Raw genomic sequence first — 13,064 nt, forward strand, 5'->3', positions numbered from 1 at the left:
GATGTAATCAAGTTAAAATGAGGTCAGGTTGGATTAGGGTAAACCCCAATGACTGGTGTCCTTATAAAACAAGAAAAATCTGGACACTGACACACAGGGGACAAGCCAAATGACGACAGAGGCGGAAACTAGAGTGATGCTGCCGCGAGCCAAGGAATGCCAGGAGCAAGCATTGTCGGGAAGCTAGGAAGAGGGACAGGATTCCCCTCCAGACCTCTCAGAGGGAATATGCACCCACACACACACCTTGATTTTGGATTTCTGGCCTCCGGAGCTGAGAGAATAAATCTGTTGTTTTAGGCCCAGAGCGTGTGGCACGTTGTTTCAGCAGCCGCAGGAAACAGTACAGCGGCTTTCACAGGAGTCACAAACACATGAAGACAGGCTTCCTGCTTCCCACAGGAAAGGCACCCTACCCCCCAGGAACCCCTACTCCCAGCAGGAGGAGCCACCTCCTCGGCCACCTGGCAAACTTTCTGGTCTTTTGACTTCAAAGAGGTTAAAGTAAGTCAGGTTATTTCAAGCCAGAAAAGACAGATGGAAAGAAGTGGTAACTATTTTCTCCAGAAGATTCGAGAAGTAGTCGTGGCGGAGGGATGGGGGGGGTGGGGGTGGGGGGGAGAACTGGAGGGCATATTTACATAAAGAGCCTTTTTGAGAGATGAGGAGGATAAGAAACTGAGGAGCCAGCTCGTAGTTTCACCACATGGCTCCTTCACAATATCTGGAAAGCCAACATTTGCCTTCCACACAATTTTAGGATTCCTTAAACAAAATATCTACCAGTGGGCCTTTATTCCCATGAGAATTTTTATGTTAGAGTACCCACCTCTAATGTTTCATCAAGACGTTGCTTTAACTCTACATTTGGCAATTCCGAATTAGAATCTATTAGAAAAAAAACCACATTTGCTTTAACTAGTAATATAAGGACATTTGTTTACAAATTATCAAATATAGATTTCCCCTAAATTGCAAAGAGAATTGTAATAAACCAAAAAATGATAAAAATAGGTAGCTTAAAATATTTCACAAATGAAGAGATACATAAAGGGTGTCCCAAAATTCACACAAGAAGTAATTTTGATAGAAAACACAGGTTTATAATTAAAAATTGTAAATTTTTTGATTCATAAAGTATACAGTATAGGGTTATGTATGGAATGGCATATCGGATAAATGGCCTCCATGGCTTTGCTGGCACATACGCACTCTTTTGTTGAAATTTTCCATGATTGTTTTGCATAAATGTGGCTGAATTTCGATGAGGCTCATTTTCATCTTTTTTTTTTTTTAATATATTTTATTGATTTTTTTACAGAGAGAAAGGGAGAGAGATAGAGAGTTAGAAACATCGATGAGAGAGAAACATCGATCAGCTGCCTCCTGCACACCCCCCACCGGGGATGTGCCTGCAACCCAGGTACATGCCCTTGACCGGAATCGAACCTGGGACCTTTCAGTCCGCAGGCCGACGCTCTATCCACTGAGCCAAACCGGTTTCAGCTCATTTTCATCTTGATGGCTTGGTTAACCAACAAAATTGTCACATCAGAAAATCCACGAGTGATTGTTGAGAAACAAATGCATCCACAACATGTCACTGTTTGGTGCGGATTTTGGGCTGGAAGCATCATTGGACCATTCTTCTTCGAGAATGCGGCTGCTCAGGCAATAACAAAAGAGTGCATATGTGCCACATAACCCTATACTGTATACTTTATGAATCAATAAAAAATTTACAATTTTTAATTATAATCCTGTGTTTTCTATCAAAATTACTTCTTGCGTGAATTTTGGGACACCCTTTACTTTGAATAAAAAGACTTTTAAGAAGGACTCTAAAATAAAACTGTTGTTGCCTTAGCTGGTTTGGCTCAGTGGATAGAGCATCGGCCTGCACACTGAAGAGTCCTGGGTTCGATTCCAGTCAAGGGAACATGCCTGTGTTACAAGCCCAACCCCCAGTAGGAGGCGTGCAGGAGGCAGCCAATCAATGATTCTATCTCATCATCGATGTTTCTATCTCTCTCTCCCTCTCCCTTCTTCTCTGAAATCAATAAAAATATATTTTTAAAAAACTGCTGTTAATAATTGGGTCAGTTACTACATATCACTACTATACAAACACAGTACAAAAACACATGAATGTTGGTGAGTGAACGAAATAAGTTTTGGTGTTGGCTTAAATTTGATCAATGTAGTGATATGAATACCTAAGAAATAACCTGAATTTAATTTCTTTCCAACAAGAATGACTAGCAGTCTCCTGTAACTTCAATTATTCTCTCCTTATGTGATCAACTGAGACATAACACTGAGCTTTCCAGGAGCTTCATTTTCATTGCGGTCTCACTGGCAACAGGAAAACGTTAAAGTGGCAAGTTACAAGTGGGAGGAAAAGAAGAAAAAGGAGCCAAAACCGGTTTGGCTCAGTGGATAGAGCGTCGGCCTGCGGACTGAAGGGTCCCAGGTTCGATTCCGGTCAGGGGCATGTACCTGGGTTGCGGGCGCATCCCCAGTGGGAGATGTGCTGGAGGCAACTGATTGATGTTTCTCTCTCATCGATGTTTCTGACTCTCTATCTCTCTCCCTTCCTCTCTGTAAAAAATCAATAAAAAAAATATATTTTAAAAAAAAAAAAAGAAGAAAAAGGAGAAGAAAATTAGAAAGAATATTTAGAGGAATATTAAAATTTTCTCAAAACAATTTTTTCCTTTGCTATTCTGAATTTTCATCAATATGACAGTATCCAAGATAAAACCTACTTCATGTTTTTACTCTGATGATACAAAGTTTTAAAGGAGGGACAAAAGTAACATTGGATGGACAATGACAAGTTCTGTTTTATTAATACTTGTGGTAGGCAGAACAATGGCCCCCAACAATGCCCACATCCTAATCCCCATAACCTGTGAACACATAGCAAAAAGGACTTTGCAGATGGGATGTACTTGGAGATGGAAGAGTACCATGGGTTACCCAGGTGGGTCCAATGTCCTCACAGGGTCCTTATCAATGAAAGAGGAAGGCAGGAGAGTCAGTGTCAGACTCTCACCAGCCGCTGCTGGCTTTGAAGATGGAGCAAGGGGACCATGGCCAAGAAATGCAGGCGGCCTAGAAGCTGGGAAAGGCCAGGGAACGGCTTCTCCCCTAGAGCTTCCAGAAGGAAGGCAGCCCTGCCGATGGCTTGATTTTAGCCCACTGAGACCTGCTTGGGACTTCTGACCTACAGAACTGTAAGATAATAAATGTCTTTTGTTTTAAACCATTAAATTTCTGGTAATTTGGAAACAACCTATTAGGAAACTCACACAACATTCTTACCTAAGATCAGATCAACTTTGATAAAAGATAAAAGCCCATAACCCAACAAAACAAGAGCTCATACTATTGCTATTGCATCTCGTTTCTATCCCAGTGGTTTCCCCATGTTTTTACAAAGCATCATATTCAGTTTTCAACATCTTGCTTGCAAAACAGTATGCATTCCTATGCATGATAAGAAATTGGGAGAAAAATATATAAATAATCCCATCCTAATTTCAAGAAGGATTTTGCGGGATAGGGATAGATCCCCAGCTACAACATGTTGTTTGTAAATCTAAAATCATTTTCTTGTTACTTTTGTGTTGTTCTAACGTGTGTGTGTTCCACTTTGGTGGGGAAGTTTTACGATGTGGATTACAAAAGATACAGTCACAAAAGCTGTGCCCCGGCGCAGGCACAGGCCTCATGCTTGGGTTCCCAAACGCTGTGCAGTTGTACCATTCTATCACAGTATGATCTGCATTTTATTCTTTCCTTAATGTACAGCATAATTTATTTTTAGTTATAATAAGTGAAGATTAATTTTTTGTGTTTTAAAAATATGTTTTTATTTATTTCAGGGAGAGGGAGAGAGAGATAGAAACATCAATGATGAGAGAGGATCACTGATCAGCTGACTCCTGCACACCCCCTACTGGGGCCTGGGACCACAACCCAGGCATGTGCCCTGACAGGGAATGGAACCATGATCTCCTGGTTCATGGGTCAACAATGCTCAACCACTGAGCCACATCAGCTGGGCAAGATTAATTTTGTTTTTCTAATTTTTGAGAATTTCATGACATCCCTAAAATACGCAGAAACTTGTGTGTTCTGCTGGTAATACTCCTCCCCAGATAAGCACTGGGCTTGCCTGCTCAAATGTCACCTCCTTAGCAGGCCTCCCCTGACCTTTGCCTAAAATAGCAGTGTCCCAGCCCCTCCAATCACTCACTATCCCTTCACTTACCACTGCCTGATGTTATACAGCTGCTGATTTGTAGGTTTATTCTGTCTCCTAGACTACAATTAGGGCCCTGGACAATTTTGTTCAATGATGTTATTCCCAGAGCTTAGAACTGTCCCAGGCACCTCATAGGTACCCAATAAATATTTGTTGAATAAGAAAAAAATAAAAGGGAATACATGAAGTCTACCACTATATCACACACAAAAAAAGCAAGGTAGGTAATTATTCACTGATATAACTAACATGTGTGTATTAATGCAGAATAACTAGTGTACTTCGCAATTTGAACAATTCTTGGAAATAGAAACATCAATTACTTTTGAACCATCACCAATCTCAAGAGGTGAATAGAGAAACATCTCTAAAACGCACTCTGGTGACCACTGTCCTGTGTGGGGAGGGAGGCGGGGACACGCATTCTTACCAGTGCTACTGTGTCGTCTGTGATGGGGGGTCCTGGGCCCTTCACGGTATGTGTCTTGAGGCCTGGGACGCCGACAAACAGCACCACTTCTTTCTTCCCCCTTCCTGGGAGACAGGGGAGGGCTACAGTTCGTCTCATCTGATCTTCTTCTAGATGTGACCAAGTGTGAAGCCGGCACTTCATAAATACCGCCCGGCCTTCTCCCGAGGCCGTACCCTAAGTCGCCTTCTGCCATGTCATCGTCCTCCGCCTCCCAGGTCTGCGCCCCGGCCTCAGTCGGTGGCCTCAACGCCCTGCTCATCAGCCAGGCGCCGCGGTTACCATAGGAAAACCGGCTTACCTGCAGGTAGGAAGAACAGTAGTTAAAACACCGTCAGGGTAAGAGAGTTGGGTTTTCAGGGAGCACCAGCACACAAACGCAATCCAGTTCAACATGTAAGGACTTACTGGTGAGGAAAATTCCCACTTCTTATTTCAAAGAAGCAGCGAATGGGGAGGAAGCAGGAAAGGCAGTTACTGAATAACCTGCTGATCAGGATAAAGCAGATGGGTCTTTGCCAAGGAAACAGAGATACAAGCTTAAAAGGAAAGGTTCTGTTTTCACCAGCCTAAGAGCTACATAAAATTCAGACAAGTCTCTGAAAAAAAAACACGAGCCTTGCAATGAACGACCAAGAGCGTCCTGCCTCTGTCCCCTCGCCGCCCTTTATTCAGTTCAGGTGCCCAGGGCTCTTCGGTTCCTCCGACAGCCCCTGTGCAGACACTATTAGCAAAGGTTTTGTATGTGGGACAGTCCTAGGTGGGAGGGGGGAAGGTGCCCCACCTCCCTCTCAAATCAGATTGCCTCCGTTCAAAACCTATGTCGCAATGCAACCAGCGCAAACCGCAAAGCCTTTCCAGTGGCGCAGGGCCTGATGCCCATCTCTGCCCGCCCTCAGCCGAGGCTGACTGCCCTGGCCTGCGGTGCTGTGGACCATGCCAAGTACTCCTGCCCCAGAGCTTTGAGCTCACCTTGCCTCAGGGAATGAATGCTCTTCCCCCAGAGAGTTGACAGCGGATTCCGCACCTCCTGTGGGTCCTTCCTTCAGTCTTCCCCTCTCAGTGGGGCCTTTCCTGGCACCCCGTCTAAAACTGCAGCCTTCTCCCTGTCCCACTTAGCTGCTTTATCTTTCTCCTTGGCACTATGACCTTCTAACATACCATATTATATTCATTTTCCACTCACGCCTCTGAAAAAGGAAAGGTAGCCCAGCAGAGGGAACCAGGTGAAGCGGAGGGTGGCTCCAGCTGCCTAGGATGCCTGTCAAGAGCTAGGGCACCCTTCAGATTTCCCCTACCAGAGCCCAGACCTGCTGTGGGTGGCCCTGAGAGAAATGTGAGCCCGGCTGGCGTGGCTCAGTGGTTGAGCGTCGACCTATGAACCTGGAGGTCACAGGTTCGATTCCTAGTCAGGGCATATGTCCGGGTTTGGGGCTCGATTCCCAGTATGAAGCGTGCAGGAGGCAGCCGATCAGTGATTCTCTCTCATCATTGATGTTTCTATCTCTCTCTCCCTTCTTGTCTGAAAAAAACCTCAATAAAAACATTCAAAAAAAAAAAAAAAAGAAGAAGGAAATGTGAGCTCCACAAGGGCAGAAGTGTTCCTTTGTTTGGATCACCACTAATTCATTCCCAGTGCCTAAAACTGAGACATAACCAGTGCTGAAGAAATCCTGTTTAATAAAAGAATAGCCCAGCTGGAGTGGCTCAGTTGGTTGAGCATTAACCTGTGCACTGAAAGGTTGCCAGTTCGATTCCCGGTCAGGGCACATACCTGGGTTTTAGGTTCGATCACTGGTGGGGCACATACAGAAGGCAACCGATCGATGTTTCTCTCACATCAATGTTTCTCTCTCTCCCTCCCTCCTCTTCCCCTCTTTAAGCATGTCCTTAGGTGAGGATTAACACACACACACACACACACACACACACACACAATAACAGCAAAAAGAATAAAGCAAAGAAAGACTATGCAAACAAATCAACTTGCCTCTAGGGTAGAAAAACAAAACAATCACCTCAGCAAGGCTGCACACTGGATAGCATGGGGCTAACTGCCTGCCCTTCTTCCTAGAAGAAAACGTCTGCAGGTAAAAATGCCCTACATGGAAATCATCCCTGAGCCTTCAGGTCTGAAGACCATCGTAGGCACCTACCTGGTGACAGTGGCCTACCTGGTGGCTGGAGAGCACCTGAAATGCTCAGCCCAGTACAGAATACAGTTAAGAGGGGCTTTCATCACCAGATGTTACAAAACAGCTGCTCTGCTGTAGTTATTTAGAAATATTTCATCCTTTTCACAAGACTCATTAAAAAAACAACCACCCACATCTGACATATTTTTCTAAATATCCTGCTGTTTAAGTAATTGCTTACCAGGACTTTCAAAAATAAATCTCATACGTGCAGTCTTTCAAAAATGGTTACATCTTATTTTTTACTGATCTCTCTCTCTTATTCTTCCACTATTAAAACCGTACATGGATGCCAACTAGATCTGATCACCTATGAAGGGTTTTCTGTTGTTTTTAGGGTCAAAGTACCATATATTTTCAATGTGTAAAAGCAAAGGCCCTTAAGCCCTAGCCAGTGTGGCTCAGTTGGTTGGAGCATCATCCCCTACACAAAAAGGTGGTGGGTTTGATTCCTAGTCAGGGCACAGACCTAGGTTGTGGGCTTGATCCCTGGTCAGGAGGCAACTGATCAATGTTTCTCTCTCTCTAAGAAAAAAAAAAGGTCCTTAGAAGATTTGAGGTAATCTACACTAATAAAAGAGAAAGATGCAAATTGACCATACCTTTGCAACACCCAACCGGCCAATCAGGAGTGAGTATGCAAATTAACCCAACAAAGCTGGTGGGTTAATTTGCATATGCAGGCGCCGAGCGGCCGGGGACATTTCCCACCACCCCAGCCGCTCTGGGCCTCTGGGCAGCGTGGGAAGGCGGAAAGGCGGCTCCAGCCAGAGTGAAGGCGGTGCCAGCAGCCAGGGGAAGGAAGACCCATTCTTGCATGAATCTTCATGCATCAGGCCTCTAGTAAATCATAAAAGAAGATACAAAGACGGAAAGACACTCAACATCATTAGTCATTCAGGGAATTGTCGAATTAGACTACAGTGACATTCAATCACCTATTACTGCCAATTGCAAGTGTTGCCAAGATGTGGACATCCACATACACTATTGGTGGGAACATAAAATGGTACAGACACTGTGAAAAGTTTGGCAGTTTCTTTTCAACAGTGACCCAGCAATTGCATTCTTGTTATTTATCCAAGAGAAACAAAAACATTTGTTCATACAGAGATGTGTGTAAGAATGTTCAAAGCATTATTCAAATTAGTCCCAACCTGGAAACAACCCAAATGTCCATCAACAGGAAAACAGACAAGTTACAGTACATCCGTACAATACAATATATTCAGCAATAAATAATAAATTTCTGGTATATGTAACAACATGGTGAATGTTACAGACATTTATACTAACTGAAGAACCACATACTGTATGAAATCCTAGCAAAACTAACGTTCATAACAGACCATAGGTCAACAGTTGCCTAGGGTGGGAAGGTGAACTTCAAAGGGCATGAGAGAACTTTTTTGGATGATGGAAAAGTCTTATATCTTGACTAGAACGATGGTTGTCAAAATGAATCCAACTATATACTTTTTTAAAAAATATATTTTATTGATTTTTTTACAGAGAGGAAGGGAGAGGGATAGAAAGTTAGAAACATCAATCAGCTGCCTCCTGCACACTCCCTACTGGGGATGTGCCCGCAACCAAGGTACATGCCCTTGACCGGAATTGAACCTGGGACCCTTGAGTCCGCAGGCTGATGCTCTATCCACTGAGCCAAACCGGTTAGGGCAGAATCCAACTATATACTTAACGATGGTGCATTTTCATATATGCAAATTTTACCTCAATAATATGATAGTCACAGAAAAAAAATAAGGGAATTTAACTGGATTAGAGGACAAGATGAGAAGTATGTTAATCAATTGTGCCCTCCTATATAAGAAAATAATTAAAATGGATGCCTTAAATCAGCAACAATTTTTAATAACATAATAATAGCGAGCTAGTACGTATTGCTTGCTTTCTGTGTTCTAGACACTATGTTAAGTGCTTTACTTAGATTATTCTATTTATTCTTTACAAACACTGTAAGACAACACTGTTATTAATAAGTACAGTTAAATTGAAGCGCACACAGGTAAAGTAACACAGCTAACAAGAGCCGGAGCCAGATTCTGAATCCAGATCCCTGATGTCAGAGACACTGTTACACTCTTAGCCACTGCTTTGTATCATTTGTAGAATTTCAATGAGATTAACATCAGAGTAAATCAAGTTTCTATTACTACATCTAACAGAACTGAAAGTAAAAGCTTAAATAGCTAGTTTTAGCAACACTCAACAGTCTATTAGGTCCATTTTTATTTTTATTTTTTAAAATATATTTTTATTGATTTCAGAGAGGAAGGGAGAGGGAGAGAGAGATAGAAACATCAATGATGAGAAAGAATCATTTACTGGCTGCCTCCTGCATGCCCCCTACCTGGAATCAAGCCCAAAACCCTGGGCATGTGCCCTAACGTGACCTCTTGGTTCATAGGTCGATGCTCCACCGCTAAGCCACACTGGCCAGGCAGACCCATTTTCCCCAAAAAACTTTAATAAAATCATCTTGGTTCCTTTACAAATTTACTTCCTAAATAAGTAAGTTCTATTTTTATTTGTCAGGGTAGATGGGAAGTTATTTGTTACCTAAGAGGCTGTGTTTTACCTCTAGTGCAGCAGATTCCTGTTTATAACCTCACATCTCTCTGTTAAGGAAGGTGTGGTCAGGGTTAGGCAGCCAGCAGTGAAGAAAACGGAATTGGTCAACACAAAGGAAAAATGCAATAAGGGGAAAGAATATGCAACCACAGGATTAGCTAAGAATATTTTTTAATGCACCCCCTATATTCAGGCATCATGAAAACATCTTCCTGCTATTAAGAATTTAACATAATAGTAAGCTTTCACATGGTCCAATACCCTACTGTTTTTTAAAATGTAATTCAGGAACTGTTGGCTGTGGACCCTCCCACTTTTTATATACTAATAGTAAAATTAATGTGGAATGCAATCAAATTAAACTTGACTTTTGGAACATATTACTAACATTCCATTTGACTAGTTTTAAATGCACTCAATGTTGACAACCAGGGAGGCAGTAGATGGGCAACAGAGAAGGCCTGGCCTCAGGAGTTCTGGGTTCAAATTTCACTCCACTAATGCTATTCTGTGATCCTGGGCAAATCATTTAACTTCTTGGAGCCTGTCTTCAAATTTCCAAAATGGGTTTAAGCATAATTACTTTTTAGAGAGTTATGCTTAGTTCCATAAACCCTATATCTGGGCACCACTGACATATTTGAAATCAATGTTTAATGAATTAGAATTTGAGTATTAGCTTTTCATTTGTCAAATGAAGGAATTGGACACGATTTTTTTTGTTTTTTAAAGCCCTAAAATCCCAGTTCTGTATCAGCATTTTCCACAGTGCCCCATGGAACCCTAGTTCTATGAACTGTGAGGTGTTGCTAAGAATGAAAGAGCCCTTCTGGTTTTATTACGAGCTGTATTTTTTAAAAATATATTTTATTGATTTTTTTACAGAGAGGAAGGGAGAGGGATAGAGAGTTAGAAACATCGATCAGCTGCCTCCTGCACACCCCCTACTGGGGATGTGCCCACAACCAAGGTACATGCCCTTGACCGGAATCGAACCTGGAACCTTTCAGTCCGCAGGCCGACACTCTATCCACTGAGCCAAACCAGTTAGGGCGTACGAGCTGTATTTTACTATGCCAGCCTAGGCACAGGTGCCCAGCCTCAAATTATACAGGCAGTGGCAGCCAGAACTTAGGAACATCTCTCTGGCTCCTTGTTCTGTGGTCTGGTCACTTGGGAAAGGCCACAGAATGAACAGATTGCAGACTGAGCAATCGTCCTACTTCTGCACTAAAACAACTCTCTGAGAAGAGACCAGTGACTTCTTAATCACTAAATCCAAGACCTAGTCTCGCTCCTCAGCCACCTCCACTTCTGCAGAAGCTGTGTCTACTGACTTAACGCCCAGGCCCCTGCTCCCACAGGAATCCTGGGAGGAGGAAGAGGGGAGGATGGGGGGAGGGGGGAGCCAAGAAACCCCCACGCCCCCACGCCCCCACCCCCACTCTCTCTTATCTGCCCCCTCAGGCTCCTTTCCTCTTCCTTTCCCTTCTGTATATGTTTGGCTTCCATTCTTAAGGACACATCTCCAGCAGGATATCCTGGCAGCAATTCAAACGCAGCTGGTTTAAAAACAAATTCATTCCCCTCCCCAGTTCCCGCAGTGTCTCCTCCTGCATCCTCTATTTCTGCAAATGCGGCGACCATGCTCTAAAACACCCAGGTCCAAAACTCTGTTTTGTTTTGTTTTTCTCTTCTCTTTGGTACCTTCAGTTGTCAGGTTCTCTAGATCCACAATCTCCCAATGCCTTGTCCTTCTCTGCACCTGAACTTCACAGGCCTGGATGAATTTCTTATGACTTCTCCTGGACTAAACCAATAATTCCCTAACTGAGCTACTCCACACACTGTGACGAAGCACAGATCGAGTGATGCCTGTCCATTCATGGCTCCCATGGCCTAAATTATAAAAGTGTCGCTCTATTGCCCGGCCAGTGTGGCTCAGTGGTTGAGTGTCACGATTGATTCCCTGTCAGAGCACATACCTGGGTTGCGGGCTCGATCCCTAATGTGGAACGTGCAGGAGGCAGCTGATCAGTGATTCTCTCTCACCACTGATGTTTCTATCTCCTTCTCCCTTCCTCTCTGAAATCAATAAAAATATATACATTTTTTAAAGTATTGCCCTGTTTGCTACAAGAGTCCTGTTTTCACTTCCTGTTTCCACTGTGCGTACTCCCTGGGCATGCTCTGTGCTCCCATATGAGAGGGCCTACATCTGCTCCAAGGTAGCCTCAGCCTGGTACCTTCAGTTCTCTGCTGGGGCCAGTTTCCACCCCAGGGATGCTTTCCCCGCCTCCCTTCAGCCAGGCCCTCTAGACTACCCTGGGCCAGATGTGATTTCTCCTACCTCTAAGCCCTTCTAGCTCTGTACTAAACCTTTTAATAGTCCTTTCTTCTTTCTTCTTCTTTTTTTTTTTTACAGTCCTTACTTCTTCCCTAATGTTTTTACTAAACACACCCCTAGTGCAGGGAGTACTGTATATGTGTCTCATTTGCTTGTGCAGAACAAGCGTTCCAAAGATATCTGACAGATTTAAAACAGAAAACAGATTCCTCCTGGAAAACTGGACTAGGAGCACCCACGCCCAGCAGCCTAACAACTCTGGCCTCAGCAAACAAGCTGGTCAAACACACAATTCCTGTCAGGCCTGGCAGAGAGCAATGAACCGGATCCCCGCCCCAACAATGGCCTGTCGCACAGCACCGTCCGACTTTGTTCTGTAACTTTTCCTGTTAAAACAATTTTAGATTTACAGTAAATTGCAAATATAATACAGAGAACTCCTGTGTATCCTTTGCCTAGATTCCTCTAATGTTAACATTAGGGTACATTTATCAAAATTAAGAAGTGAACATGAACTAAAACCACAGACTTTATTAGAATCTCCCCAGTTTTTCTTCTGATGTCTTTTTTCTGTTCCGGGATGCGATCCGGGATACTTACTGCACTTAGTGCGCTGTCAGTGTTAAGGCTCAAAATTAATAGAAAAAATAAAGAGAGAAGGGAGAGAGGCAGAAGCAGTCTTTCAAACCTATTCTTTATATTTTCGATGTCGGACAGGCCATTAAAACAGCATTAGCGGGAAAGCAGCCAACCAGCCAGCTCGCCCACAACCCGCCGAGTTTCCACCGATGTGCGCCGACCCGGGTCCTCCCCACGCGCGGTTCCCACCTGCGGGCTCTGCCCCGCCCCGGGCCCCGCCTTCCGCGAGGGAGGGTTTGGGACCCCGGACCCAGCCCGGCGACTGGGACCCCCCGCCCCCAGGACCGCGCCCCGCGCCCCGCGCTCACCCGGCGCTGAGCCTCCACGTCGCGCGCCGCCCCTCCGGCCACGTGACGGCGGGAGGCGCCGCCTGGGCATCACCTGCGGGGCTCCGAGCGCGCGGGGCCAGCTGGCTCCAGCTCCAAAGCCGCACTTTCCCCGCTCGGGCAACCGAGGTCTAAATAATAGCCCGGGACCTGGACAAACAGGACAGGGCCGAGCGTGCGCGTCAATGAAGGTCACGTTAGACCATTCAGAACCCTGTGT

The 13,064-nt window shown here is 44.3% G+C and overlaps 1 protein-coding gene across 1 annotated transcript in view; it reads right to left on the minus strand.

Annotated features, from left to right (window-relative positions):
• CCDC125 (coiled-coil domain containing 125) overlaps window positions 1–12,848 on the minus strand; it is a 28,246-nt gene extending 15,398 nt beyond the window's left edge. Inside the window, exons 1-3 of the mRNA XM_081090021.1 lie at window positions 12,827–12,848; window positions 4,704–5,043; window positions 830–888 (exon numbers count right to left, since the gene is read on the minus strand). Of these exons, the coding sequence (XP_080946147.1) occupies window positions 830–888; window positions 4,704–5,004 (360 nt within the window). The 5' untranslated portion in view covers window positions 5,005–5,043; window positions 12,827–12,848. The remainder of the gene's footprint in view (window positions 1–829; window positions 889–4,703; window positions 5,044–12,826) is intronic.
• Window positions 12,849–13,064: the final 216 nt, after the last annotated feature.

This window comes from Myotis nattereri (genome assembly GCF_964212035.1).
Source record: "Myotis nattereri genome assembly, chromosome: 4".
Taxonomy (NCBI): domain Eukaryota; kingdom Metazoa; phylum Chordata; class Mammalia; order Chiroptera; family Vespertilionidae; genus Myotis; species Myotis nattereri.